Source organism: Taurulus bubalis, assembly GCF_910589615.1.
Source record: "Taurulus bubalis genome assembly, chromosome: 4".
Classification (NCBI taxonomy): domain Eukaryota; kingdom Metazoa; phylum Chordata; class Actinopteri; order Perciformes; family Cottidae; genus Taurulus; species Taurulus bubalis.
In genome coordinates, this window is record NC_136592.1 from 15,282,265 (window position 1) to 15,304,484 (window position 22,220).

Here is a 22,220-nt window from a genome sequence, read left to right on the forward strand (position 1 = left end):
CATCATAAAACGTCCAGAACAGCTACTACATGGACGTTGTTTTGGCAGAAAGATATGACGGCTTTAATATACTATTGTGCTGCAGTAAGTTTGTGGAACTATAGTCTGTTTTAAGGGGCCCAATTATACCCTTAACAAATAGGTCCAACGTCTTGTAAAGCCACAGTATTTTGTTCACATACCATAATACCTGTGATTAACACAATGTTCAAGTCAAAACTCTTTTATTATTTTATGGCGCAGTGTTTTATTTATTTTGGTAAATCTATGAATTACTTTAGAAAGCTGTCGGCTGCTGGTTGGTGAAAGCAGAGGAGACGCAGTGTATGGGAGTGTTAGGTGGGTGGGGTGGAAGTGTTTCTCCTCCTCAACACGCATGGCTGAGGTCGTTTATGTAAATGCGTGAATTTAATTTCCAAAAGGACAGCCCTTTTCTTTGCCCAATGAAAAAGAACTGCGTCTGACACCTGGCTATAAACCCAGGAAGAAACCCAAAGTTCTAATCAGAAATCTGTTGAAAAACCCCTGAGAGGCGCACCAGGCAGACGAGTGCAGAGACAGCCGCGATGACTTCCAGTAAGATCGAGATCCCCGGAGAGGTGAAGAGCGACCCCGCAGCTCTCATGGCATCCCTCCAGCTGATGCCCTCCCCGGTGCCCGACCCGGAGATCAAGTACACCCAGGTCTGTTTCTCGCCGCCGACCGGCTCGCTTTGCGCCTAACGATCCGCTTCTGCTCGTCGATGTCTGATCTGTTTTCAACTCAACTTTTCATGTGTCAGCATCAGCCCGTGCAGCTCACTCAGAGCCGGGGCTGGAAAAACTTCTGTCTAAACTTTGTTACTGATTAACTGATTGTACGTTTTAAAGTCCCGATGAGTCTCTTCTGTGTCCACGTGCTCATCTCGGAATTAAATAATCAATAACCCATGGACAAGATAATTTAAACTATATAAGTTGATAACAGACTTTTATTAACAATAACTTGTGTTGGTGCTTTAATGGTCTCACGTTACTTGACAAACAATATTTTTATATTTTAAAATTTGAGTCTATCAATAAATTGTCATAAAGACTGATAGTTTAAATCGGATACACATTGGCACGTTATAATTGTTACAGATTTTAGGAGCACGATCACGTTGTAATAAGACATGTTATAGTTGGAGCTTTAGGAACGTGTCTTACATACATCACCAGGACAATTATATTTTACGATATCATATTTTTTTTAATGTATTCCACATTGCACCTGGAGACATAGACCAACGTCATCTCATGTTACTGCATGAAACGCTTTAATAAAATGTATTTTTCAATTCAAGTTGAAAGAAAGTAATTAAATGGATACTTGTAAAAAATTGCAATATTGCAAGATTAGAGCCAAATCTTTCTCTTTATTTCAAATGTTTCATCATGATTATAATGTTTCACTTCAATAACTTTGTGGTATCCAATGTGTCTTAAAGTTCTTAATTTAATTTGTCTTTGATTACTCACAATGATTGGTATCAGTGGCAAAAGCAGAGTTTGTGGGCAAACAAAACAACCCAAATTCTTTCTGCCAGGTCTTGGTCTTTTCTTTCAAAGACTTTATACGCACATTTTAGTCAAGTCCAAAGATGTGGCAGTAATTTAAAGCATAGTCTCATGAATGAGAGCATGGTTGTTTAGTAAATGTTTAATTCAAAATACACGTCAAAGAAAAAAATGTGGTATGAGCAGTTTTTGGATGGTCGTTCAGTCAGAAGTGTGTGGGTGGGAAAAAAAAGATGCAGGCACAGCTGGAGAAAAGAGTTTGAGTCAAACAAAGAACTCTATTTGAGTCACGAAACAAATCATGTTGCAGATACAAAAATATGCTTTCAGAGAGATTTTGATTAAAACATCTGGTGAGAATCTTAAAGGTCCTACATTGAGCGGTTCATTCTTCAACATTTTGTTACCATAATAAAAACATAGCAGTACACATACTCTTGCATAACTGAATCAATCATTAATCAGTAAATCACAGTCTTTAAAGCCTTCGTGCTTTGAATGTGAGTCCCACCACAAGTCATTAGCCAATACACACATGTTGAAAATGGCTCTTGTATTTTTGATACCATCTCTGCAATGTCTTGATAGTTTATTCTTCTTCTTCTTTTCATAGACACATATGCACACATTTGACGCTTTGAAGTACATTTAAGTCATCAGTTAAAGATCCTGTGAGATTCTTGTAATATTTACTGTGTTTGCAGGATGCAACCTTCTGCAGTTGTGTTCCTACTGAAAGGATATTTTAGCTGCAGAGCAAGTGTTTTGTGATTACTGAGATTAAAGGGCACGTCTCACAGAGGTCAGATTCACGATAGCGCGGTGTAAATTCAGTAACTGCTATAATTGCTCTGTGTTAACACATACCTCAGTGTTTTAAGTGCAAAGGGCACGCTGCTGCGGCAGCGTGAAGATACATGTAGTATAGGCTGTTTCCATTCCCTCTTAGTGCAGAGTGTTGGTTAAAGACTTGGACAAAACGGTGTACAGGAGGAAATTTAGGGAGCGACTTGGTGAATTAACCCCTTGGAATTTGGATCATCCAGTCCCTGTTGGTTTGGTGGATATAGGGGGCAGAAGGGCCCTGATTTATGGGAACCCCTGGCGTGGGCTCCCCCCACACCCTGTTCCTGTTCTCCACCCCACTGACTGCAAGGGAAACAAGCAATGCTGTTCACTGGCCTACAGGACGTGTGGATGGAGCTACAAGCTTCCAAACACAGATTTATTTGTCCTCAGATACGTTTTTTACACTGTTACATTCGACTTTTCTCCAACATGAAGGCTATATTAAGCTTTTCCTAAGTTACATACAAATAAATGTGTTCTTTTACAATGCAAAGATTACATGTGAGCCACCCTGGACATAGAGATATGGCTGATACAGTATCACTGCTTAACAGGGTTGCTTCTAATAACATGAGCATGTGATACTGCAGTCAAGGTTTGCCCCTTGTCCTTTTCACAAGTCATGAACTTCTCACCGTCAGCGACACGCTGATCGTATCAGCAAAGATATCTTCCTTCTTGTGTGCATTTATACAAGATTGGAGTTCTGTTATTAGTCTATTGATAGCCACATATGCAACAATTTTAGTTTTTATACACCCTCTCTCTTGTAGCTAAAAGCTTGAGGAGTAAAGCTCTCTCTCAGTTGTCCTGTCCCCTACCCCCACATTTCTATCACTAGAAGGCTCCAACAGCTGGGTTACAAGACAGAAACAGTTTAAAGGTTGATAGGACCACGAAGGAAGCCATAAATAAGAGAGCTATGTTAGCTATTTATTGATGTTCTCCACTTGTGTTAGAAGTAGAGTAGAGATACTGTTTATTAATAATTAAAGCAAATAGAGAAACTTTCCCTGCTTTTTTAGGTGGGTGATACTTCTGGCCCTTGTAGTTTTTCACACCGTTCACTGATGATGAGTTGTTAAACCGTTTAGTGGGACAAATTTTACAGGGGTGGTAATAACTCTTCTTCTTTGTCTTTGAAGGAGCAGTCTGTAAAATGGTGTGTGTTGTGAAAGTGTAAAGTCAGCTCATTGTTTTTTCCTCCACAAAAGTTAATGTTTTAACATGTTTGCAGTTTAGTCAACCAATAACAATGTATGAAGACAAATCAGCTTTTGTAAAATGTGGTTTGTAGGTTCAGCTTACTTTTACTGCAACCTAATTATTTCATAGGGTAATAACAGTAAATTGTGCTACAAATAGAAAACTAACAAAGACCAGATTGAAGGATCCAATTCATTGGCCTTGTTTGTTGTCTCAACTACCAATCTCCTAAACTAATCAATAGTTACACATTTTCTTTGTTGCTTTGCTCACGGTGACATCAGTGCACCTTCACCATAGGAACCTTTGCAGAACCTGTCTGCCGAACACCAGAGTATTTGTAAAGCAGTCTATGCTGAGACAACCACTCAATTTGGATGAATAAGAGGCTCCATCAATCTGTCACTGATTGAGATAGCACAGATGGAGGCTTGGGGCTCCCCGATGCTCGGTGCTGTCCACCAGGGTATAAATTATGACCCCGTCTCACTGTGTGGGTTAGTGGCCCTGCCTCGCCAGAGCCTGACCTGTAGTTCTGGAGTTTTTCACTTCAAAACCACCATCTTACTGCAATCAAGATCAAACAGAGCCCAAGTTAGGGGATACTGTGCAACTCAATGATTTATCACAACGAGCACAGTGAGAGTTCTCCCCCTCTTCTCTGCCTTTGCCTACACAATTTCCCTATTCGCACACACATGGCCACATACTCTCTAAAACACATCTCTTTGATTGTGACAGGGTAAGTGTGCACTGTCATTAATATGTCCATTGGTGTGAAATGCCTACTTGTGCACCGAGTGTAAATTATCATCTTAGCAGACACGTCAACATCATGTCCCCTGTCTCTTAATCACTGTTTAAGGAAGAGCAGTGACAGCAAGGTTGCCCTGTTAACTTCCCATACCTTCAGTCTGCAGCCCTCTTGACAAGCAACGTGTAAATCCTTACGGTGTCACTATGGAAAACACTTGGCTTCATAAATCTGTTGAAGTATTGGCTCTTTTTCTGCCAAGCACGAGGCACAGTAGAGACAGAAGTGCGTTTTAAGTTTTATGTGTGTGTTGTTTTCTTTTTCTTTTGCTCTAGTCAGATATGTACAAATTGAAGTTTTGGGGTTTGGATGCAGATTGGATAAATTAATGACATAACTTACTACAGACTTTAAACATGCATTTATCAGATACGTATCTGACCAGAAACTTTCCCGAAATGATGGATTTAATTGTAAAATGCAAAACCCAATATCCCTTTCTGAGGTTTTAAAAATATATAGGAAATTAGCATCATATGAGCCTGAAAAACTGTCTGATACTCCAAGGACGTGCAAAGTCTCTCTGACTAGTGGAATAATTTCATTGCATAGGTTTGTAATTACTTCTAATGTAATTCATTATTTCAAAAAAATACTTCTCACAAAACTTAAGAGTCCGAATGAACAACTTCAACCACTTGCACACACAATGGTGAGACAGAGACGTTTGCCAGTCAGTGACAGCGAGGCCGCCCTCACCAAACCCAAGAGCGCAGGGTGGCATTGTCTGTGAGTGTGTGAATAAAAAACATGAAGGCTCCATGGTGTCAGACATGTGGAGAGAAGTAGGAGAAAAAGCACCAGCTGGTCTCCACTTTCACATGCTCTCCACTAACTGGTAACAGTAGTAGTTCTAAGACTTTTGAAACGCATCCAGAGAGGAAATACAGTTCCTGTGATAAGGGAAGGATATGAAACTTCCTGCGCAGACGAGTGTTGCAGGTGCCCGGGAAGCTAGAACTTGTCTGGCTGTGGAATCTTGGCGTGTTGTGTATAAACACACACATATATAAACCCACACATTAAAACCCCCCTCTCACCAATTCACCCCATCTCTTAACCTTGCCCCTCTGAAAAGAAAAGAACCTATTCCTTCATCCGTTTGCATCCGGGTTTTGAGAAGAAGCAAATAGCCAAACAGATATTTTGTTGGCTGCAGAAAGTATTTTAACATGTCTTACATCCTATTACAGTTCACTCCCAAAAAGGAAATTATTACAAAAAATCACACACGGTTTTGTTCACATGAAAAAAGTCAAAGACATTAACATTTAACTCGGTGCCAGAAACAACGAATCTTGATTTTTTTTTTTAATGAATTTTGGGTGTACAAAACCTTTTGTAACGGATGCATTAAACGACCAAATTGACAAACAAACAAAAAAAGTTTGAAACGTGTTTGTGTATATCATGTCTAATCTTTGCATGGCCAGGGTCTCCTGGTTGAAGTGATTGACAGCTTTTGAAGAAAAGCCTGGGAGTTGCTAAATGTTTGCAGCTGCCCTGTGGCCCATGCAGAAAGTCTTGACCTATATGCTTACTGCTCAGCTTTAATCCACATCAGGCCTCCTCGTTATGCGTCAGGCATCACAGATCACAGCTTTTTGTCTGTTGTAATGTGATTTTTAATCAATGAAGCGGCACAACATACTTTTCACCTTTGTATTTTAAAGTTGTGCATTGCATGAGCAGAACATAATAATATATTTTGAAAAATCTCTGAGTACTTACTGGCAACGCAGATTTGTATGAACATGAAACCAACATGTTATGGGATGGTAACGACCCTGCAGAGAATGGAAAAGAAAAACACGATTTGTCATTTGAAAATGTGCACCCTTGCACTTGCTTTTTCATTGTTGTGTTCTTTGCCCCTCGCCCAAATGATCCTAAAAGCAATTTTAAGAAACCTCAAGAGTTGATTTACACCTCGGCCCTGTCAACTTAATCAAGTCTCTCAATGGAACGAGACAAAAGTCTAACACCAGTCCAAGTCCAGAGAGAGGACCGAGCCAAACAGCGGCTGACATTTGTCCTTTTCTTGCCGTGATTTAGGTGGCGGCCCGCTCCCCTGTTCTCGTGCTTCATCCTTTCTCCTTTAGCAGCGTCTTGTGAGAGGGGTTACGCCATGCATAAAGCTACCCATGGTCTGCATTCTTGCTTGGACTGTTGAGGCTGTCAGGGGGCTCCTCTGATTTAGGGCGCCCCACTTCAGTGGCCCCTATAAATTAAAAAACTAATTCAGTGCTCTACAGGACTTTCTGTTTTTGTAGCTGGCCCTCTGCTCCTTATCGTTACTGACAATTTTATGAAGTGCTCTTAATGAGCGTCAGATTAAAGGTGGCCTCTGATGGAAGGCGCCTGAGAACACTGGGCTGGCAGAGAGAAGCCTCTCTGGCCTTGTCTATCTGTGTGTGTGTGTGTGTGTGTGTGTGTGTGTGTGTGTGTGTGTGTGTGTGTGTGTGTGTGTGTGTGCGTGTGTGTGTGTGTGTGTGTGTGTGCGTGTTAAGGTGTGTGGGGGATGGTGTGTGTGACCAGTACAAAGGAAACGTAGAGGAATGAGTCTGTGACGTATGGTTCTGTGGGGTGGTACACACAGATACTGAACACCTTAAACGTCTGCGTGTGAGTTATTCATACACAGAGAGACCGCATTATGAGCCTGTGAGCCGTGGGAATGAAGAGGAGGAGGGAGGCAGAGTGATGTGTTTGCTGCGACTCCAACAGTTCTCAGACTCCCTGGCATTTTATACCAACCCGAAAGTAAACACGGGTAACAGTTTACAGCCAATTAAATAGTGCTTAAAACGCAGCGTTTATAGAGGTAAACATGTTGGAGAGTTTAGGGAGGCTTAGGCCAGTGGGATACTTGAACTCTGCTCTCAGGTTTGCTCTCTGTGCATCTGAACTCCTCTAAAGTAGAAGGACGGTAAGAGCATATGTATATACAGAGGGATTTGTGCCAGCAGATGTTCTCCCTACACTCTATCTATCAGGCAGACTGACAGCCATTAAAAACAGTGTGAGAGTAGTCTGTCTAATGGATCTAAACATGTCAGTGAGGAAGGAGCTTTTTCTTATGACCTAGCTTACGTAAGATATATTTGCAAATTTCAAATCACACATTGCTTTTTGTTCCACCTTTCATCAGCTTATGAAGGGTTTGCTTGTAGTTTATGGGACATAATTCTCAGCGTTGTGACTCTGTAAACATTTATTTTTCCTTTGGTCTTAATAGATGTTAAATATGTCCTGTTTGGAATCCCAGGCGGTTGTTTAACGGAAGACCTGCTTTAACGCATCACAGAAACCAAGCGCAGCACGTGTTTTATGATCTCGTAAACGAGCAGCGATGTTGTGAAACGTGTGTCTGTGTGCTTGGGGGTGGGTTAGTGGGTTGGTAGGTGGGGGTCTGGTGTCTGATAGGGATTTATCTGCACCCCCCACAACACCCCCACCCCTTTGTCTGGATAGTGGAGCACTCCCCAGAGAGCAATGCAGGACAGGCAGGAATCTCTGTCCAGATTTCCCGAGATTCTCCCATATCCCTTACACAAGAGCCGGGAAGAGCTGGGTCTGTCTGTTCGTCTTTCACAGCCTCAACTACAAGCATGTGATGAAATGATGACAAAACATAACATATATTTTAAAGCAAAGATAGTCATCATCTCCCACTCAGGCTGGTTTGCTTTGTAGTCAAATTAAGTTTTTATGAAGTTTGATTAAGGTTTTTCATAATCACTTTGTGCATTTTGCATTTAATTCATACAAAGGAAACTGCATTCATGATTTAACATTCAGATTATTTGATGTATCTGCTTACTAAAATACTAAAAACTGCATTCCCCCCCCCCCCCCCCCCCCCCCTTCAGCTCTTCATTAACAACGAGTGGCACAACTCTGTTAGTGGGAAGGTCTTTCCTACCTACAACCCGGCTACTGGAGAGCAGATCTGTGAGGTCCAGGAAGCAGACAAGGTAAATACAGCATGGCATATTCCATTATGTTTTTCTTTGAAAACAAGGTCATCTTACATATCTTCACAAGTATTTACATATACTATATAAATACTCCAGGTAAAAGTTGGGCACTTAAAGTATAAGCAAAACAATCTATTTAATGTATCAGAAGTAGAAATACTTATTATGCAGAATGGTCTCTGTCAGTGTTATAATATGATTGTATCTTTATAATTGATACATTAACATGTCCACATCACTTTAATATTGTAAATCAAGAGGGAGCAAACTTGAACTACTTCATATACTGCTGAGTGGTTTAATCATTAACAAGTGGGTACAACATTTCCCTTTGCAATTTAGTGGATTAAAGAAAGAGAGAGAAAAAAAAGAGAGAGAATAATCCAAATTGTACTTAAGTTTGCACTGCTTGACAAAATGTATTTAGTCACATTCCAGCACAGGATAGTTTGACAATGAAAACTAAGTTTCAGTTTTCCTTCTTACAGCCTAAACCCTTGTTTTAGTTGTCTAAACTAGCTGCTTCCATCGGGCAGAAGTGCAATTTGAAATAAATCTCGTATGATTTGGTGACAGTTGTTCTTGTCTGTCCTTATTCCTTATTTAAATGTTGAGGAAAAGAAAAAGAATCTGAGAAAATATTCAGGTATATGCTACGGTCATGAAAAGTGCAAAGTGACACCTATTTAATGGATTAGTATGTAATTATTATGCATCTTATCTCGTAGGCTGATATTGATAAAGCGGTGCAGGCGGCTAGACTCGCCTTTTCTTTGGGCTCCGTATGGCGAAGGATGGACGCATCTGAGAGGGGCCGTCTGCTGTCCAAACTGGCTAATCTGGTAGAGAGAGACAGTGTCTATCTCGCTGTAAGTTATATTGTCATGTCTCTGAACGAATTAATGTGAATAACTTTTCAATTTGAAAAAACTATATGATTATCCCCATGTCTATATAACAAAACATCCTCTCATCCACTTGAATGTTACCCTATTCATGTAACCATTTATTGCAGAACTGTAACTGCAGAGTAGTATAACAATTATTCCTTTGTCTGTTTATATCATTTTATATCTTCTACAAAGCACATTGAGTTGCCGCTGTGTTTGAAAATTCTCATAAACTTGCTTTGACTTAAAGAGAACATATAACTGTAACTTAGGGGCTGTATTTGTAGGTTAGTGTTATCTTAGTGTCACATTTCACCCACGGGAGAGTGTAAAGACGGGAACAGTATGGAATTATGTGAGGATCACAAGGTTATATCACATATTTCTCAACCGTCTCCCCCGTTTCTCTTCAGACTATTGAGTCACTGAACAGTGGGAAGCCTTTCCTGCCCACCCTGTTTCTGGACCTCCAAGGAACCATAAAGACACTGAGATATTTTGCTGGATATGCAGACAAGATCCACGGTACTTCCATTCCAATGGGTAAGATCCCTCTATGAGCAGTACAGCAGATTTTTAGTGAAATAGAGAGAAGAATATTGTTGGGATGCCTGGCTAGGTTTGAACTGAAATACTATCAACAAAAGTGTGTCTTCACTAAGTTCACGGTACTAAAAGTTGGTTTCTTGGTCAGATTATGACAATCTGACCAAGTCTTCTCTGACAATACATATACTACCATGCTATTTAGTGAGCCAGAACGAGATTTACATATACAAGTCTGCATGCTTTTCCGGCTATTACCCACAGTCCTCTGAGCAGTGAACATATGAGCAGGAGGCTCAAAGTTCAAAATAATGCAATTTGGGACCCACAAATAGATTTGTTTATTTTTCTCTGGGATAAAACATTATACATTTCAAAACTGCAATAGCTGATACTGGCCTATTGGGGGCACTGGAAACATGCTGGAAACACAACACTAACATATCACCTTTTACATTGACATGCAAAACTTGGTAGCAAACAGTTGCTTATTATTACAACCAGAAGTTTCGGAGCATCATACATTTTTTAGATGTATTTCTGGTCACCTGACCAATGTAAGTACAATATTCACTCTCTTTTACCTGAAGGAAACCCTTAAGCTACTAAATGTACCACTGTGTTCACCAGCTAGTGGCTAACTGTGTCAGTGGCTGCTGTCTGGCATGTTATTCGGTTGAATAAAAAAAGGGGTTGTAGAAAAAGCACACTCAGCAAAGTAAGGTATCAAATTAGCGATCAATCCAAACATTTATTGTCCTGAGGAGGCTGCCATCAGTGTCCCAGCAGTTAAATTTGTGGGTTAGGAGAGGAGAAAGTTGGCTGTCTGTTTCAACAGGAAGCACAAAAAAGGAAAATAGAATAAGAGAGAGGACATGGGAAACCTCCTGATACCACCTTATTGTCCCTCTCAAAGCTTCTCTTGTACACTGCTGCCAAACCAACCGTGCTAAGCATTCTGCCAGGGCTTTGGTTTAAGCTTCAATGCTCTATTAGACTTTCAGAGGAAATAAACAAGGGTATTCCTGCAGCCTGTATGATATAAGTCTGTCAGTAATTGTGTTTGTTCACCTGTCAGGATGAAGTGCAAGCCATTTCAACAACCCTTCAGCATTTATGCAGTTATGCTAAGATTATTGTGTTCAATTTGTCTTCCCAGATAGTGTGAAATGGAAGAGGAGTAACATTATGTGGAGAACCTTTGGCTTCACAGTTTACTGTAGTGTACATTGTTGGTTCCAAATTGAAATATAAATCATCTTGAAGGAGTCATACTTCCAAACAAACCTCACAGATACTTGAGCTCCTCCTGAAAATCTTGTGTCTATTAGGTTGATGGTTTCATTCTCCAAACAATAACAGCTTTGAAATACCCAGCATCTACTTTGGTAATAAGGAGAAAGGCTGACATGAGAAACTGTACTACAGTTTTGTATCCATTGTCATACCTTACGGCATCCCTTTGAAAATGATTATCTGGCTTGTCATCAACCATTGGTCATTCCAGGCCAATTGCAACATGAGGCAATGTTTCATCAGCTGACAACTGCTGTAGCAAATTTAGACACACATTTCTCAATATCAATTGTTTTTTGTGGAGAATGAACAAGCATGGCACACCCTCAGCAAGTACCTCCTTTTACTTCAGTAATGCAAGAGGAATGAGCAAACATTTCCAGCATAACACCCATCTCTATGACCTAAAACAGTTACACACATGCCTGTGCTGTACTTGGCTCGAAAACAAATGTAATCTCTCACTGGGGTAAAGCAACCAGGAATGTTGCGTGTGGATTCATTTACAAATTAACATGTTGAGTCAACAACACCGGGGTATCAGGTGGTGAAATTTTTCATGTCTTTCAGGCTTTTTACTAACTCTTAAAGCTAGAAATGATTTCCCTTTGTGTGTGTTTCTATGTGCGTGTGTGTCCCTCCACAGATGGAGAGTATCTGACATTTACAAGATATGAGCCCATTGGAGTTTGTGGACAAATTATCCCTGTGAGTATAACACTTCCTTATTAATGACATATGTTGAATACAAATGGACATAAAAGCTTGAAGAAAAACAAAGCTGATAACAATGAATTGGTTGAGTGTCAAAGAGATGTTGTTGAGATGTTCTGCATTTTCCAGTAATTCCCAGACAGTCACTGTTTATATATGTAAATCCTGCTGGTAAGCCCCAAAAGTTACGGTGCCAGTGAGTTTGACTTATAGAGAACGAGAAGTGAGAAGCAGAAGAGCTAGGAAGGGATTTAGTGGTAGAAGAGAATGGTGAGAAGGGAGGAAAAGATCAAGGAGTAAGAGACACTGTTGATTGTGCAAGAATTCAGAAAGCGTGTGGTTCTGCGTTAAGCCCCATGGGCTCCTGTGTAAAGCAGAAATAACACAGGCCTGAGTTTTGTACAGTGATATGGGTCTATTGCACATGTGTTGCAATTTCCCGGCTTTCTCAGAATACTGTGGGAAGAGAAAATACTGTACAAGTGCCGAGAACATTTTCTCACTTGACTATGTTTAGACAGAGTGAAAATGAGAGTAAGTGACTTAAGAGCGATGAGTTATTGAGCTTGACTTGTGACCACCCAGTGTGTCAGTCTGATGCATCATGTCTTTTTTCCGCTGTGTGTGTGTGTGTGTGCGTGTGTGTGTGTCACGCACAGTGGAACTTCCCTCTGATGATGACAGCATGGAAGCTGGGTCCAGCAATCGCATGTGGAAACACTGTTGTCCTCAAGCCTGCCGAGCAGACACCTCTCACCTGCCTCTACATGGCAGCTCTCGTCAAGGAGGTAAATAATCTCTTTGCCAACTAACCACACGTGGCGGTTTGCCAACATTTTATTTGAGCAATCCAATGTTAATACTCCCAATAACTGAATGCGAACCACTTACAGGCTTCAGTTTGCCAAGAACACAGTGTTCACTATGAATCTGGCCAACACTTTATTTGGATAATTCATTATTAATGTAACCAAAGAACAGATGTTTGATAAAGTGTCACTTGTCAATCTGACACATCTCTTCAGAGTCTGTAATTCTAATTTTCCACCCTGAGATTAACACCAGTCAGCACGTTTGCTAGAGTTGAATGGTTAAAAGGTCTAGATCACAAAGAGATTTTAATCTCTGAAACGCAGTGGCGGGCCGTGCATTTCAGACTTGCGCCTTCTTATCACTTGTGCGTCAAAGAATCCGCCCAGCTTGTCAAACTAAAGACCTGATTTTTTGAAGTCCATGACAATCAACCACAACATCCACTCCCTGTGTACTTTGATCTGCAAAGGCCTGCTTAAACTGCTTTGCTGACATAGAGACACCGGAGAGAAAAAATGTGATTGGATGAAAGCTTCTCCTTAAAACAAGCTGCACTGCAGGCAGTGCAACAGAGGAAGACAAGGAGCTGTGCAATGAGAAAATAAGCTAATAGGGAAAAATAATTATAATACATGTAGTGTATTTGTGAAGAATTATAAAATAGCTATAATTTTGTGATTCTGTTTAGGCCAGCAGTGAAGGCTTAGCAGGCCCTGACGGCCCACCACTGCTGAAACGTTTCCTGCTACCCAAATACAATAAAAGTCAATATAATTGTGTTTGTGGTGTTTATATAATTGAAAATTCCACTTTAAAAACTCAACTACAACATGTCTTTGATGAAACAATGCTCTGGTTGCTCAGGATAATTCACACACTTCTCTGTGGACAGTTTTTATAGCGACTGAGATGAGAAAAAAAGATGTTAAGTATATGAACCAACAAATATTGTTGGAAGTTTATTAAAAGACTGCACAGAGCCACAGAAACAATCATAATGTTATTACTGTTGCAAATAGTTGGCTGCTGAGCTATTGTGCTGCATTCACGTCATATCGTTTAAACCACAATAACGAGCTGCTGAGTGTGGAGGATAAACGTGCGCGGCAGTTTTCAGTATACTGCCAATTTCTGACATCGTGTAGCTAAAGTTTGCACTCGGGCAAACAACTCGGAGTAAAGCTTAATCATATACTAGTGTCTATCTAGTCTAGTGTAGTACCAAACTGACACTTAAAATCAGTTTAAGACGTAGACTGAAGTCGTGCTGATTGTAGCGACATTATAAACAGTGATATGTTTACTTAATGATGTACATACTTAAGTCCATTTGAATGGTGATGTGGGACTTTTTTTTTAACAAGCTACTTAGCCAGTGACAAATCTTTTAGCTGAATTTAACGAAACATTTGGAATCAGCAAAGTGTAAAGAAAAATTAGAAATGAGAAACAAGCAAGAGTACGCTATAGATTTTTTAATTATTCAACCAAGAAAACCAGCCAACTCTTTTCCAAAGAAAGAAGGTAGCAGCACTCACTCCAAAAGTAGCTACATCTAGCATAAACGTCTGACAACACTGACAGCCCGTCCCTTCAAGCCTCCCTTCAACCCCCCCCCCCCCCCCCCCCCCAAAAAAACAATTTATCATAATGAACGTAAATGGTTGATAGTTAAGCTCGCACTTTGGGGAAGACTCCGGTTACGAGCAATGGGTGCACAGGTAGAATATGCGCATAGGCAGTCAGGTAGCCCGTCCAATAATTTATTTGTGGCCGAATATTTTTTATTTATTTAATTAAATTAAAAAATTGTTGGAGCATTTGATTCATGTTTGATTGCTGTCAGGGTGTCAAGATCTGTTCAACAAATCTAACAAAAATGTTTTTGAAGATTCAACTCTACCTGTAAAGTCAATAGGAAATTGAATATCAGTGCTGACAAATTACAAAAGAGACAAAGAGCTTAATTTACAGTTCAGCTAAGCTGGTCAAGTCAACACGGTTAAATATGATTGATACAAGTATGCAGTAAACCCAAATCCAAAAGGTGGTATAGCAGTGCATTATGTTGTCAATGTCAGTAGTAACAGGGATAGCCAGTTGTGTAAAATACAGGCAAACACTAAGTTAAACAAGATGGGAACAAGGCAGCATCCCACTAATGCAGAAAGCCTAATCACGCTGTACAAATCTCAGTGTCCACATTCTTCCCGTTTCCCCCCTGCCCTCTCTCGCCTCGCCTCTTTCTGGAGACTATCTGTCTGTCGCCTTCGTCTTTTTGATGTTCTCTCCGTTCTTTGCTGGTTGGGTTGGGTCCGGATTCCCCCACACCGCCTGTGGTTTTGCTTGGCTCTGCTGTCATCTCCGCTAAAACTTGTTTCCTCTCATATTGTTTTGACAGGCTGGGTTTCCACCGGGAGTCATCAATATTTTGCCAGGATTCGGGCCAACGGCAGGAGCTGCGATTGCTTCGCACATGGGCATAGACAAAGTGGCTTTCACAGGATCAACTGAGGTACTTCTAATAACTAATAAGCTCATATCAACAGCTGCCTACTGCTCTCTTTTGTCAGCACAAGTGACACAGTGACCAACATGTGCAGAGCATAGGAGCAGGCTGGGTAATTAGGGGACGTTGTGTGCCTGTATTGAAGTCTAAATGACAAACAAATGGGATCTTATGCTGCGTGCCCTGTCATTACTACTCATGAAAGGGGGCTCTGATGTTATCTGGCACACATGCACATATTTGCACTGTCAAGAGTATACAAACACATCTCTGTGAAAAACACTGCCTCTCTTCTGTTTCCCCTCTGCTGTCTCTGCTGTATTAACACACCTTCACCACACATTTCATTGAACTTACCATCAGGAAAAACCCTAGTAACTTTACAGAACAGGGGCTGTTAATGGAAAGCTAAATCATCAAGGACATACACCATGTTAGGTGTTGAGCGGTTGGAGGTTTTGCGGTCTGAACACATTCCTCAGGCCAGAGGAAAAAGTCAGACTGACAGCAGATTATTTTACTGCAAGATCATTTATAAAGATTTGTTATTTCTAACCCCTATGTATAATGTATGTTTTGCTGTGTCCAGCCAGTACACACATGCATATTTGGTAAATGAGCCAGGTTTATGTAATGTTCAGATTAGATTATTGTGATGTATGGAGATCTCTGTTTTGACTCTGTTTTATACTCACTTTGACTAAAGTGAGTATATGTGTTGAGAGCAATCTCCAATCAGCGTATACAGGTATAGATTACTGTCCCTGAAAATCCATAACAGAAACAGTAACTAACCCAAATTTGACAGCACGATAAGAAATATATATTCAGCTATAACGTTGTGTCTTTATGATCCAGCATAGTATAACACAAAACATGCATTTTCCTATCCCGGTCTGTCACACACTCAGACACACTCAATCAGTGAATGCACGCGAGCTGACATAAATGCACCTACTAACACAAACATCTTCTTTGTTTTATCATCTCGTCTTGATTGAACATTTCCTTTGTGAGTGGCCTCTGTTTTTTTATACTAGTTTTCCTGTTGTTTCATGTGATCTGGAGTCAATTACAGAGAGCATGAGGCAGTCCTGTAAGAGACTGCTGATGCCCAGACAGTGAGTCACCACGCTGTAGTAGCAGTGGTGGGGGGATACTGGCCCCCACAGCATCTCCTCAGGGTGGAGGGTGGCGGTGTAGCTACAGGTGGATTTTAGGACCACAACTCATCCTCATACTGATTCACATGTGGCTGTGACTCCACATGGAGGAGTCTCGCAATCCCAGCGTGTTTCCTTTACCCCTGAATAAACACGCTAACCTCCCCTTAGTCAGCAGCTATTTGTTTCCCATCAAAGACAGACGAAACACATCAGAAACATTGAATCCAGGCTAAGTATTGTGTTGTTTTGCTTTGGTACAAGCCACAGCACAGCAGTTGATACCGTTCTATTCTCTCGTTTTCCATTATATCTTAGTTCATTAAAGCGACTCAGACATGAGATAAGACAGTGAGAGAAGATGAGTATTTTCCATGCTGGTGGTGGGTTTTTCAATTGAAGACTGAAAGGGAATTTTTCCGCTTTATCTTGTCAGTTCTCTCGGAAATTAAAACGAGCTGTATGAGTAACAGGAAGAGGAATACTTGTTTAGGGTGTAATGTTCGTGAGGAGAAGGTGTAATAAGTTTCTCAGGCTTCTAATCTTTTGAGTTTATATAACATTTCACAACATTGAAAAAATATCAGTAAAAGCAGCTGATTTGACTCAGTAGAGACTCATGAGAACAAGTTTGACTGATAATATCTGGAATGAAAGCAAATTACATGATAATGAAAAAAAGAATGAACAATTTGATAGGATTTATGAAGGAAGACTTATAATGGCCACATCATTACCATGACTACTCAGTCTTAAAGGAATAGTTTGACAATGTGGAAAATGCAATGAGAAGATTGATTTCACCCGTGTTTGTGTGAACTTCATGTTTGCATTCACTTTTGTGTCACTTTGACATTGTGAGGAAACCAAATATATACTTTTCTGCCCTTAAATTGCATTATAATGCTTAAGTCTTAACATTGTCATGTAAGACCAATGCAGATTTATTGCTCACTGTGATTACCCAACATAAACACGTTTTGAGAATTTGCTTATTCATCACAAGAAAAAGATTGAAGATCAAATGACTGCCAGGGAAAGTAAATATTTGAAAAATCTAAAATACACTTTATGCATTTGAAAATGGTCAGAACAAATGTTAAGCACACATGATTTACAGTTCAGGAATTAAAATGAGTAAAAACAGTGGCATATGGTCCTCTGAAGATGAGTTGACCTGATCAAGCAATCCTGTTCTCCAAGGTATTATTTATGTTACATAAAAACCACAGCAAATCCCTTACTGGCTACCATATTGACACACCAGAGTCGTTTCATACCATCCTCAGGTAGTTACTTCACCACCTACACACCTTGTGGTTGCTTCTTCCGGCCCGTCATTGGACATCAGATGCAGTTCCCTACTGAAACATCATTTTATTTTCATATTACTGCCTCCAAAAACCTGTAATAGATATTCGTTCTGTGTTTGCAGAACTTGTGTTTCAGCTGGCTAACCAGTGCATTCCCTGTTTGGAGCTAACCAACCTCTCTAAGCTATTTAATGGCTTCATCTGATTTACTGATCTGGCTGCCGGTCTGCATTTCTGTGAGTAAACGCCAAATCTGTTTCCTTCGCTAGGTTGGCAAGCTGATCCAAGAAGCAGCTGGGAAGAGTAACCTGAAGAGAGTGACGCTGGAGCTGGGAGGAAAGAGTCCCAACATCATCTTTGCAGATGCTGATTGTAAGTTTTCAAGTTATATTTTATTCAGTGCTCCAGTCACCCTCACTAGGTGGTCTGTCACTATCACTATTTTGTTAAGTCACGTGTCCCATTCTCAGGAGGAGTAGATAAACACACATGGACTGAGATTCTTAAAATGCTCAGAAGCTTTGTAGTGCTATGAAAACCTGTGGATGAATGGGTTTCATATGAATTCTAAGTGGCTCACCAAGCTGGGGGTGCTGAGGCTTTCAAATGCTTTCAGCAGCCGTGAGAGGGGCTCCCTAAGGCCTGTAAATCAGGAGAATGGACCCTGACTCAGTCGGGTGCTTCAGTCGAGACCCATAAATCACAGGGGTTCGTTAACCCTTTGTGCGCAACAGCAGGGTCCTGTCTCTCAGGTGTCAGGTATCATATTTGCACAGGAAAGCTCCAATAAATATCGGGGCAAATGTTGTAACAATATACTAAGCACATTACGTATATATTTGTTTACGTTTTTGCATATAGCACACAATTCACATTTATTTCAGAAGAAATAAAGAACCAATCTATCAAGCTATTGATTTACACAAATCCCTTTCTCTCCAGTGGACCTGGCTGTAGAACAGGCCCATCAGGGAGTGTTTTTCAACGCAGGCCAATGCTGCACAGCAGGCTCTCGCATCTTTGTGGAGGAGCCCATTTATGATGAGTTTGTTCGGAGGAGTGTGGAGAGAGCCAAGAGGAGGATAGTCGGCAGCCCATTTGATCCCACTACTGAGCAGGGTCCACAGGTGAGGTCCACAGATCTATATCTATGTCCACCTTTATCTTTCACTTTCAAAATGTGCCTTTCTCCATCTTGTTTTATTTGTCTTCTTTGTCCCGGCCTCTCATATAATGTCAGTCCTCCACCTCCACAGATCAGCCTGGAGCAGCAGAATCGTGTGTTGGGGTTCATCCAGAGCGGCATCAGTGAAGGGGCCAAGATGGAGTGTGGAGGCAAAGCTGTGGGCTTGAAAGGGTTCTTCATTGAGCCCACTGTTTTCTCTAATGTGAAGGATGACATGCGCATCGCCAGAGAGGAGGTACGATGATAAAGAACTGAGATTTTGATAACTCCAGCACAACTTAAGCTTGTTTAACCGTGTGAAATGGAGTGGTGGATACCCTGATTCTCTTCTCAAGTAAACGTATTAACATTGACTTGAATGGAATATCAGAATATTCCATTCAAGTCAGAGTCCCATATTTAAAACTTTATACAAGTCAAAATACTTAAATACATTAAGTATCAAAAGTTAAAATTAAAATTATGCAGAATTATCCATTTCAGGGTGTTATAGAATGACATAAATTATATCATGTTATTATAATGTTATAATGGTATTATGGATGCATTAACGTGTAAGCAGCATTTCATGTTAGCTGGTCGAGCTGGAGGTCATTTGAACCACTTTATAATCAAATTAAATACTTAAGTTAAGTTTATCTGTACTTGATTAAATGCTACTTTCCACCATTGGTAAAAATACATTCTGGATGAAATTGTAGTGCAAGATGATTGGTGGTAACTCCTATTCTTAACCCTTCACACTTATTTATACTGGACCGGTAATACATACTTATAATATATACAAATAAGGTAAGTCAATTAACTTGTATATTACTATCTGTTTACAGATTTTTGGCCCAGTCCAGCTGATCATGACGTTCAAAACTATTGATGAGGTGATAGAAAGAGCCAACAACACAGATTATGGTTTGGTTGCAGCTGTATTCACCAACAACATCAACAAAGCCATGACCATAACCACAGCCATGCAGGCTGGCACTGTCTGGTAAGTTTCATCTGCTGTGTTTTCTTTAAGTTGTGCCACTTAACTGTCATTACACAAACCACAATGAAATGTTTTCCTTCCTTTCTTCACTTCTTTCCCTCAGCGCAGATATTTGAGTTATAAAAGCAAACAGACTAAAGCAATATGGCAGTGCAACACAACAGTGCAGAATATACATTATTAATGTAAACTGACACCCGCATTTTATCATTTTTATCAATGAAATTATCACAAATTTGTAGTTCTTGATTTTGCCTAAACTTGTTTTTGTTTCTTTTGTATTTACCTGCAGATGGCTATGAGTAGAGGTAGAATTATATTAAAATACAGGCATAATATTGGCATCTGCCAATAATTGTTCATACTTGACGACAATCCTCTGCTAGCTGAGACATTGATGCCGCCCACTCACTTCTTTTGACTCTTGAGGATTTTGTTTGGTACCAATGGTCTTTTCTTACCCTCTTTTTTCCCTCAACAAATCCTGTCTATTCTAAACAATATTACCTCAAAGCTGATCCTGACCACAGCTTCTTTAAAAGTAGCAGACAACCAGGAATCGTCTCATGATCATTTAGATATGATGATTTTTGCATTGTCTGTTGTTGTTAACCTCATGGCCATTTTCTCAGATTAAAAAACTCTTTGTCTTTAGGCTGTACCTTTCCCCTACTCCCACAATCCCAAAATCTTCTTAGCATCCATTCACCATTTCCTTCCCAAGATGGTGCAGTAAATTCACAAATAGACAACCTGACAGCTTTAAACAATAATATAATGATATTGTTAAATACAGAGGGTTTCAAGAATAGCAACAACAATGAAGCTTGAATACTTTAAACTCAATGAATCTTTAATACTTTCGTACAAAATGATGCACCATTTTACAATATCAAACCACAGGAGTCAAACGCACAAGAGTGATCAATGTTTTATGTATTTCCCAGGATAAACTGCTTCAACGCTCTCAGCACACAGTGTCCATTTGGAGGATATAAAATGTCTGGCAATGGTCGTGAACTGTGAGTACGACTTGACTTCCTGCCTGAATATACACAAATGAACCACGATATTACTAATACTGACTTTGGGTTTTGAAAACTTTCCAAAAACTTGTCATGTCATACATCTTTATAAAAGATATTACGCATGAAATTAACTAAATGAGCAGAATTGTTTCATTTTTCTGTGTTTTGTTTCCAGGGGAGAGAGCGGCTTGAAGGAGTACTCAGAAGTGAAGACCATCACGATGAAGATAGTCACCAAGAACTCTTAGGAAGCCACATCAATTTTGGGAGGAGGTAGCGTCTTCCTCATCACTGACCCGTCTCTCATCAGTCCGTCCACAGTGGCAAACTCCATAAACCATAAAATCCAGTTATCTCCACGGTAACTACAGGCTGTGACCACTCGCTGCCCTCCCAGTTCCTCCATCCCCACCGCATTGCTCGCCATGGACAGTCAGCCAATCCTTGTCCAGCTATCCTACCTACCTTGCGTTTGTGACTGTCTCCAGTCTAACTGACAACCACTGAACTACCCCCACAATGTATACCTCCTCCACTAACTACACTAAAGCACTCACAGAGACGATGGGGGAGACTGCTCTGACTGCAAAGCCCAATATCAACCCCCTTGCCAGCCGCTACACCCTGATCCTTACCCCCCCAGATGCTGGATGCTCAGAGACTCAATCACCGCACTTGAAATTAACCCTTTACTAGCAACTTGTCATGTGTTGGGAGGAAGTTTCTCTTTGTACTGTGCGGTATGATCGTCAAAACCTTGTGTCATTTTCTTGGTAGAATTTATGCAAGCATGTCAGCTCATTCAAGACCACTGATATTGTCAGCCTCAGATATGAATGGATGAAATGTTAATTTAGAATTAAAATGCATTTTAAATTGTTTTCTTTTCTTTGTTTATATTTTAGCTTGTATGACTTAACACTGTATGTCAACCTTTGACTGATGTAAACGTGAAGAGTTTAACCTCTTAAAAGCATTTTACTCTCACCTGCTAAAAAAGGAGTAGATGTATTTTAAACATTATGTAACTGATTTTCATTGATGTTCATCTATGTTTATGTTTATACAATCATATGCTATAAAATTATAAAATGACCATAGCTGTTGTTTTTTTCAGTAAAAATCTTTTTGCTGGAAAATAATTTGTTGAGTTCACTATCTTTTTAGGATGTAGTTATATAAGTATTGTATTGATGCATCTCTTTTGGAAATTGGACATTGATCCAAAGGGATGATTTAATTGACATATTTGTGTTTGAGTAGTAATGAAAGACATATTTACTGTACGTAGCTAAGTGGTAATAAAGACAGAGTTCAGCAGAGGTAGCCTTTTTTTACAGAAGAATAAAAAAATATATTTAGGAGAACTGCAACAAACAAATCCAAA

General features: G+C 40.1%; 1 protein-coding gene across 2 annotated transcripts; it reads left to right on the forward strand.

Moving 5' to 3' along the window:
* The first annotated feature begins 550 nt into the window (after positions 1-550).
* Positions 551-21,935, forward strand: aldh1a2 (aldehyde dehydrogenase 1 family, member A2). 2 transcript variants are annotated; one of them, XM_079216693.1, is made up of 13 exons: positions 551-683; positions 8,280-8,384; positions 9,116-9,256; positions 9,691-9,820; positions 11,766-11,827; positions 12,493-12,621; positions 15,048-15,161; positions 17,901-18,003; positions 18,574-18,758; positions 18,888-19,052; positions 19,648-19,805; positions 20,753-20,827; positions 21,009-21,935. In XM_079216693.1, exons 1-13 carry the CDS (start codon positions 567-569, stop codon positions 21,079-21,081), a joined length of 1,557 nt encoding a protein of 518 aa, XP_079072819.1. In that variant the 5' UTR covers positions 551-566; the 3' UTR covers positions 21,082-21,935. The 2 variants fall into 2 exon arrangements, with proteins under 2 accessions (XP_079072819.1, XP_079072820.1); XM_079216694.1 differs by lacking the exon at positions 15,048-15,161.
* Positions 21,936-22,220: the final 285 nt, after the last annotated feature.

Excerpts from the sequence above, each read along its gene's own strand:
- aldh1a2 (XM_079216693.1), top strand. The coding sequence starts at position 567 with ATGACTTCCAGTAAGATCGAGATCCCCGGAGAGGTGAAGAGCGACCCC. Across the intron at positions 9,821-11,765 it reads CGGTACTTCCATTCCAATGG|ATGGAGAGTATCTGACATTT; the intron begins GTAAGATCCCTC and ends GTCCCTCCACAG. Across the intron at positions 18,759-18,887 it reads CTACTGAGCAGGGTCCACAG|ATCAGCCTGGAGCAGCAGAA; the intron begins GTGAGGTCCACA and ends CCACCTCCACAG.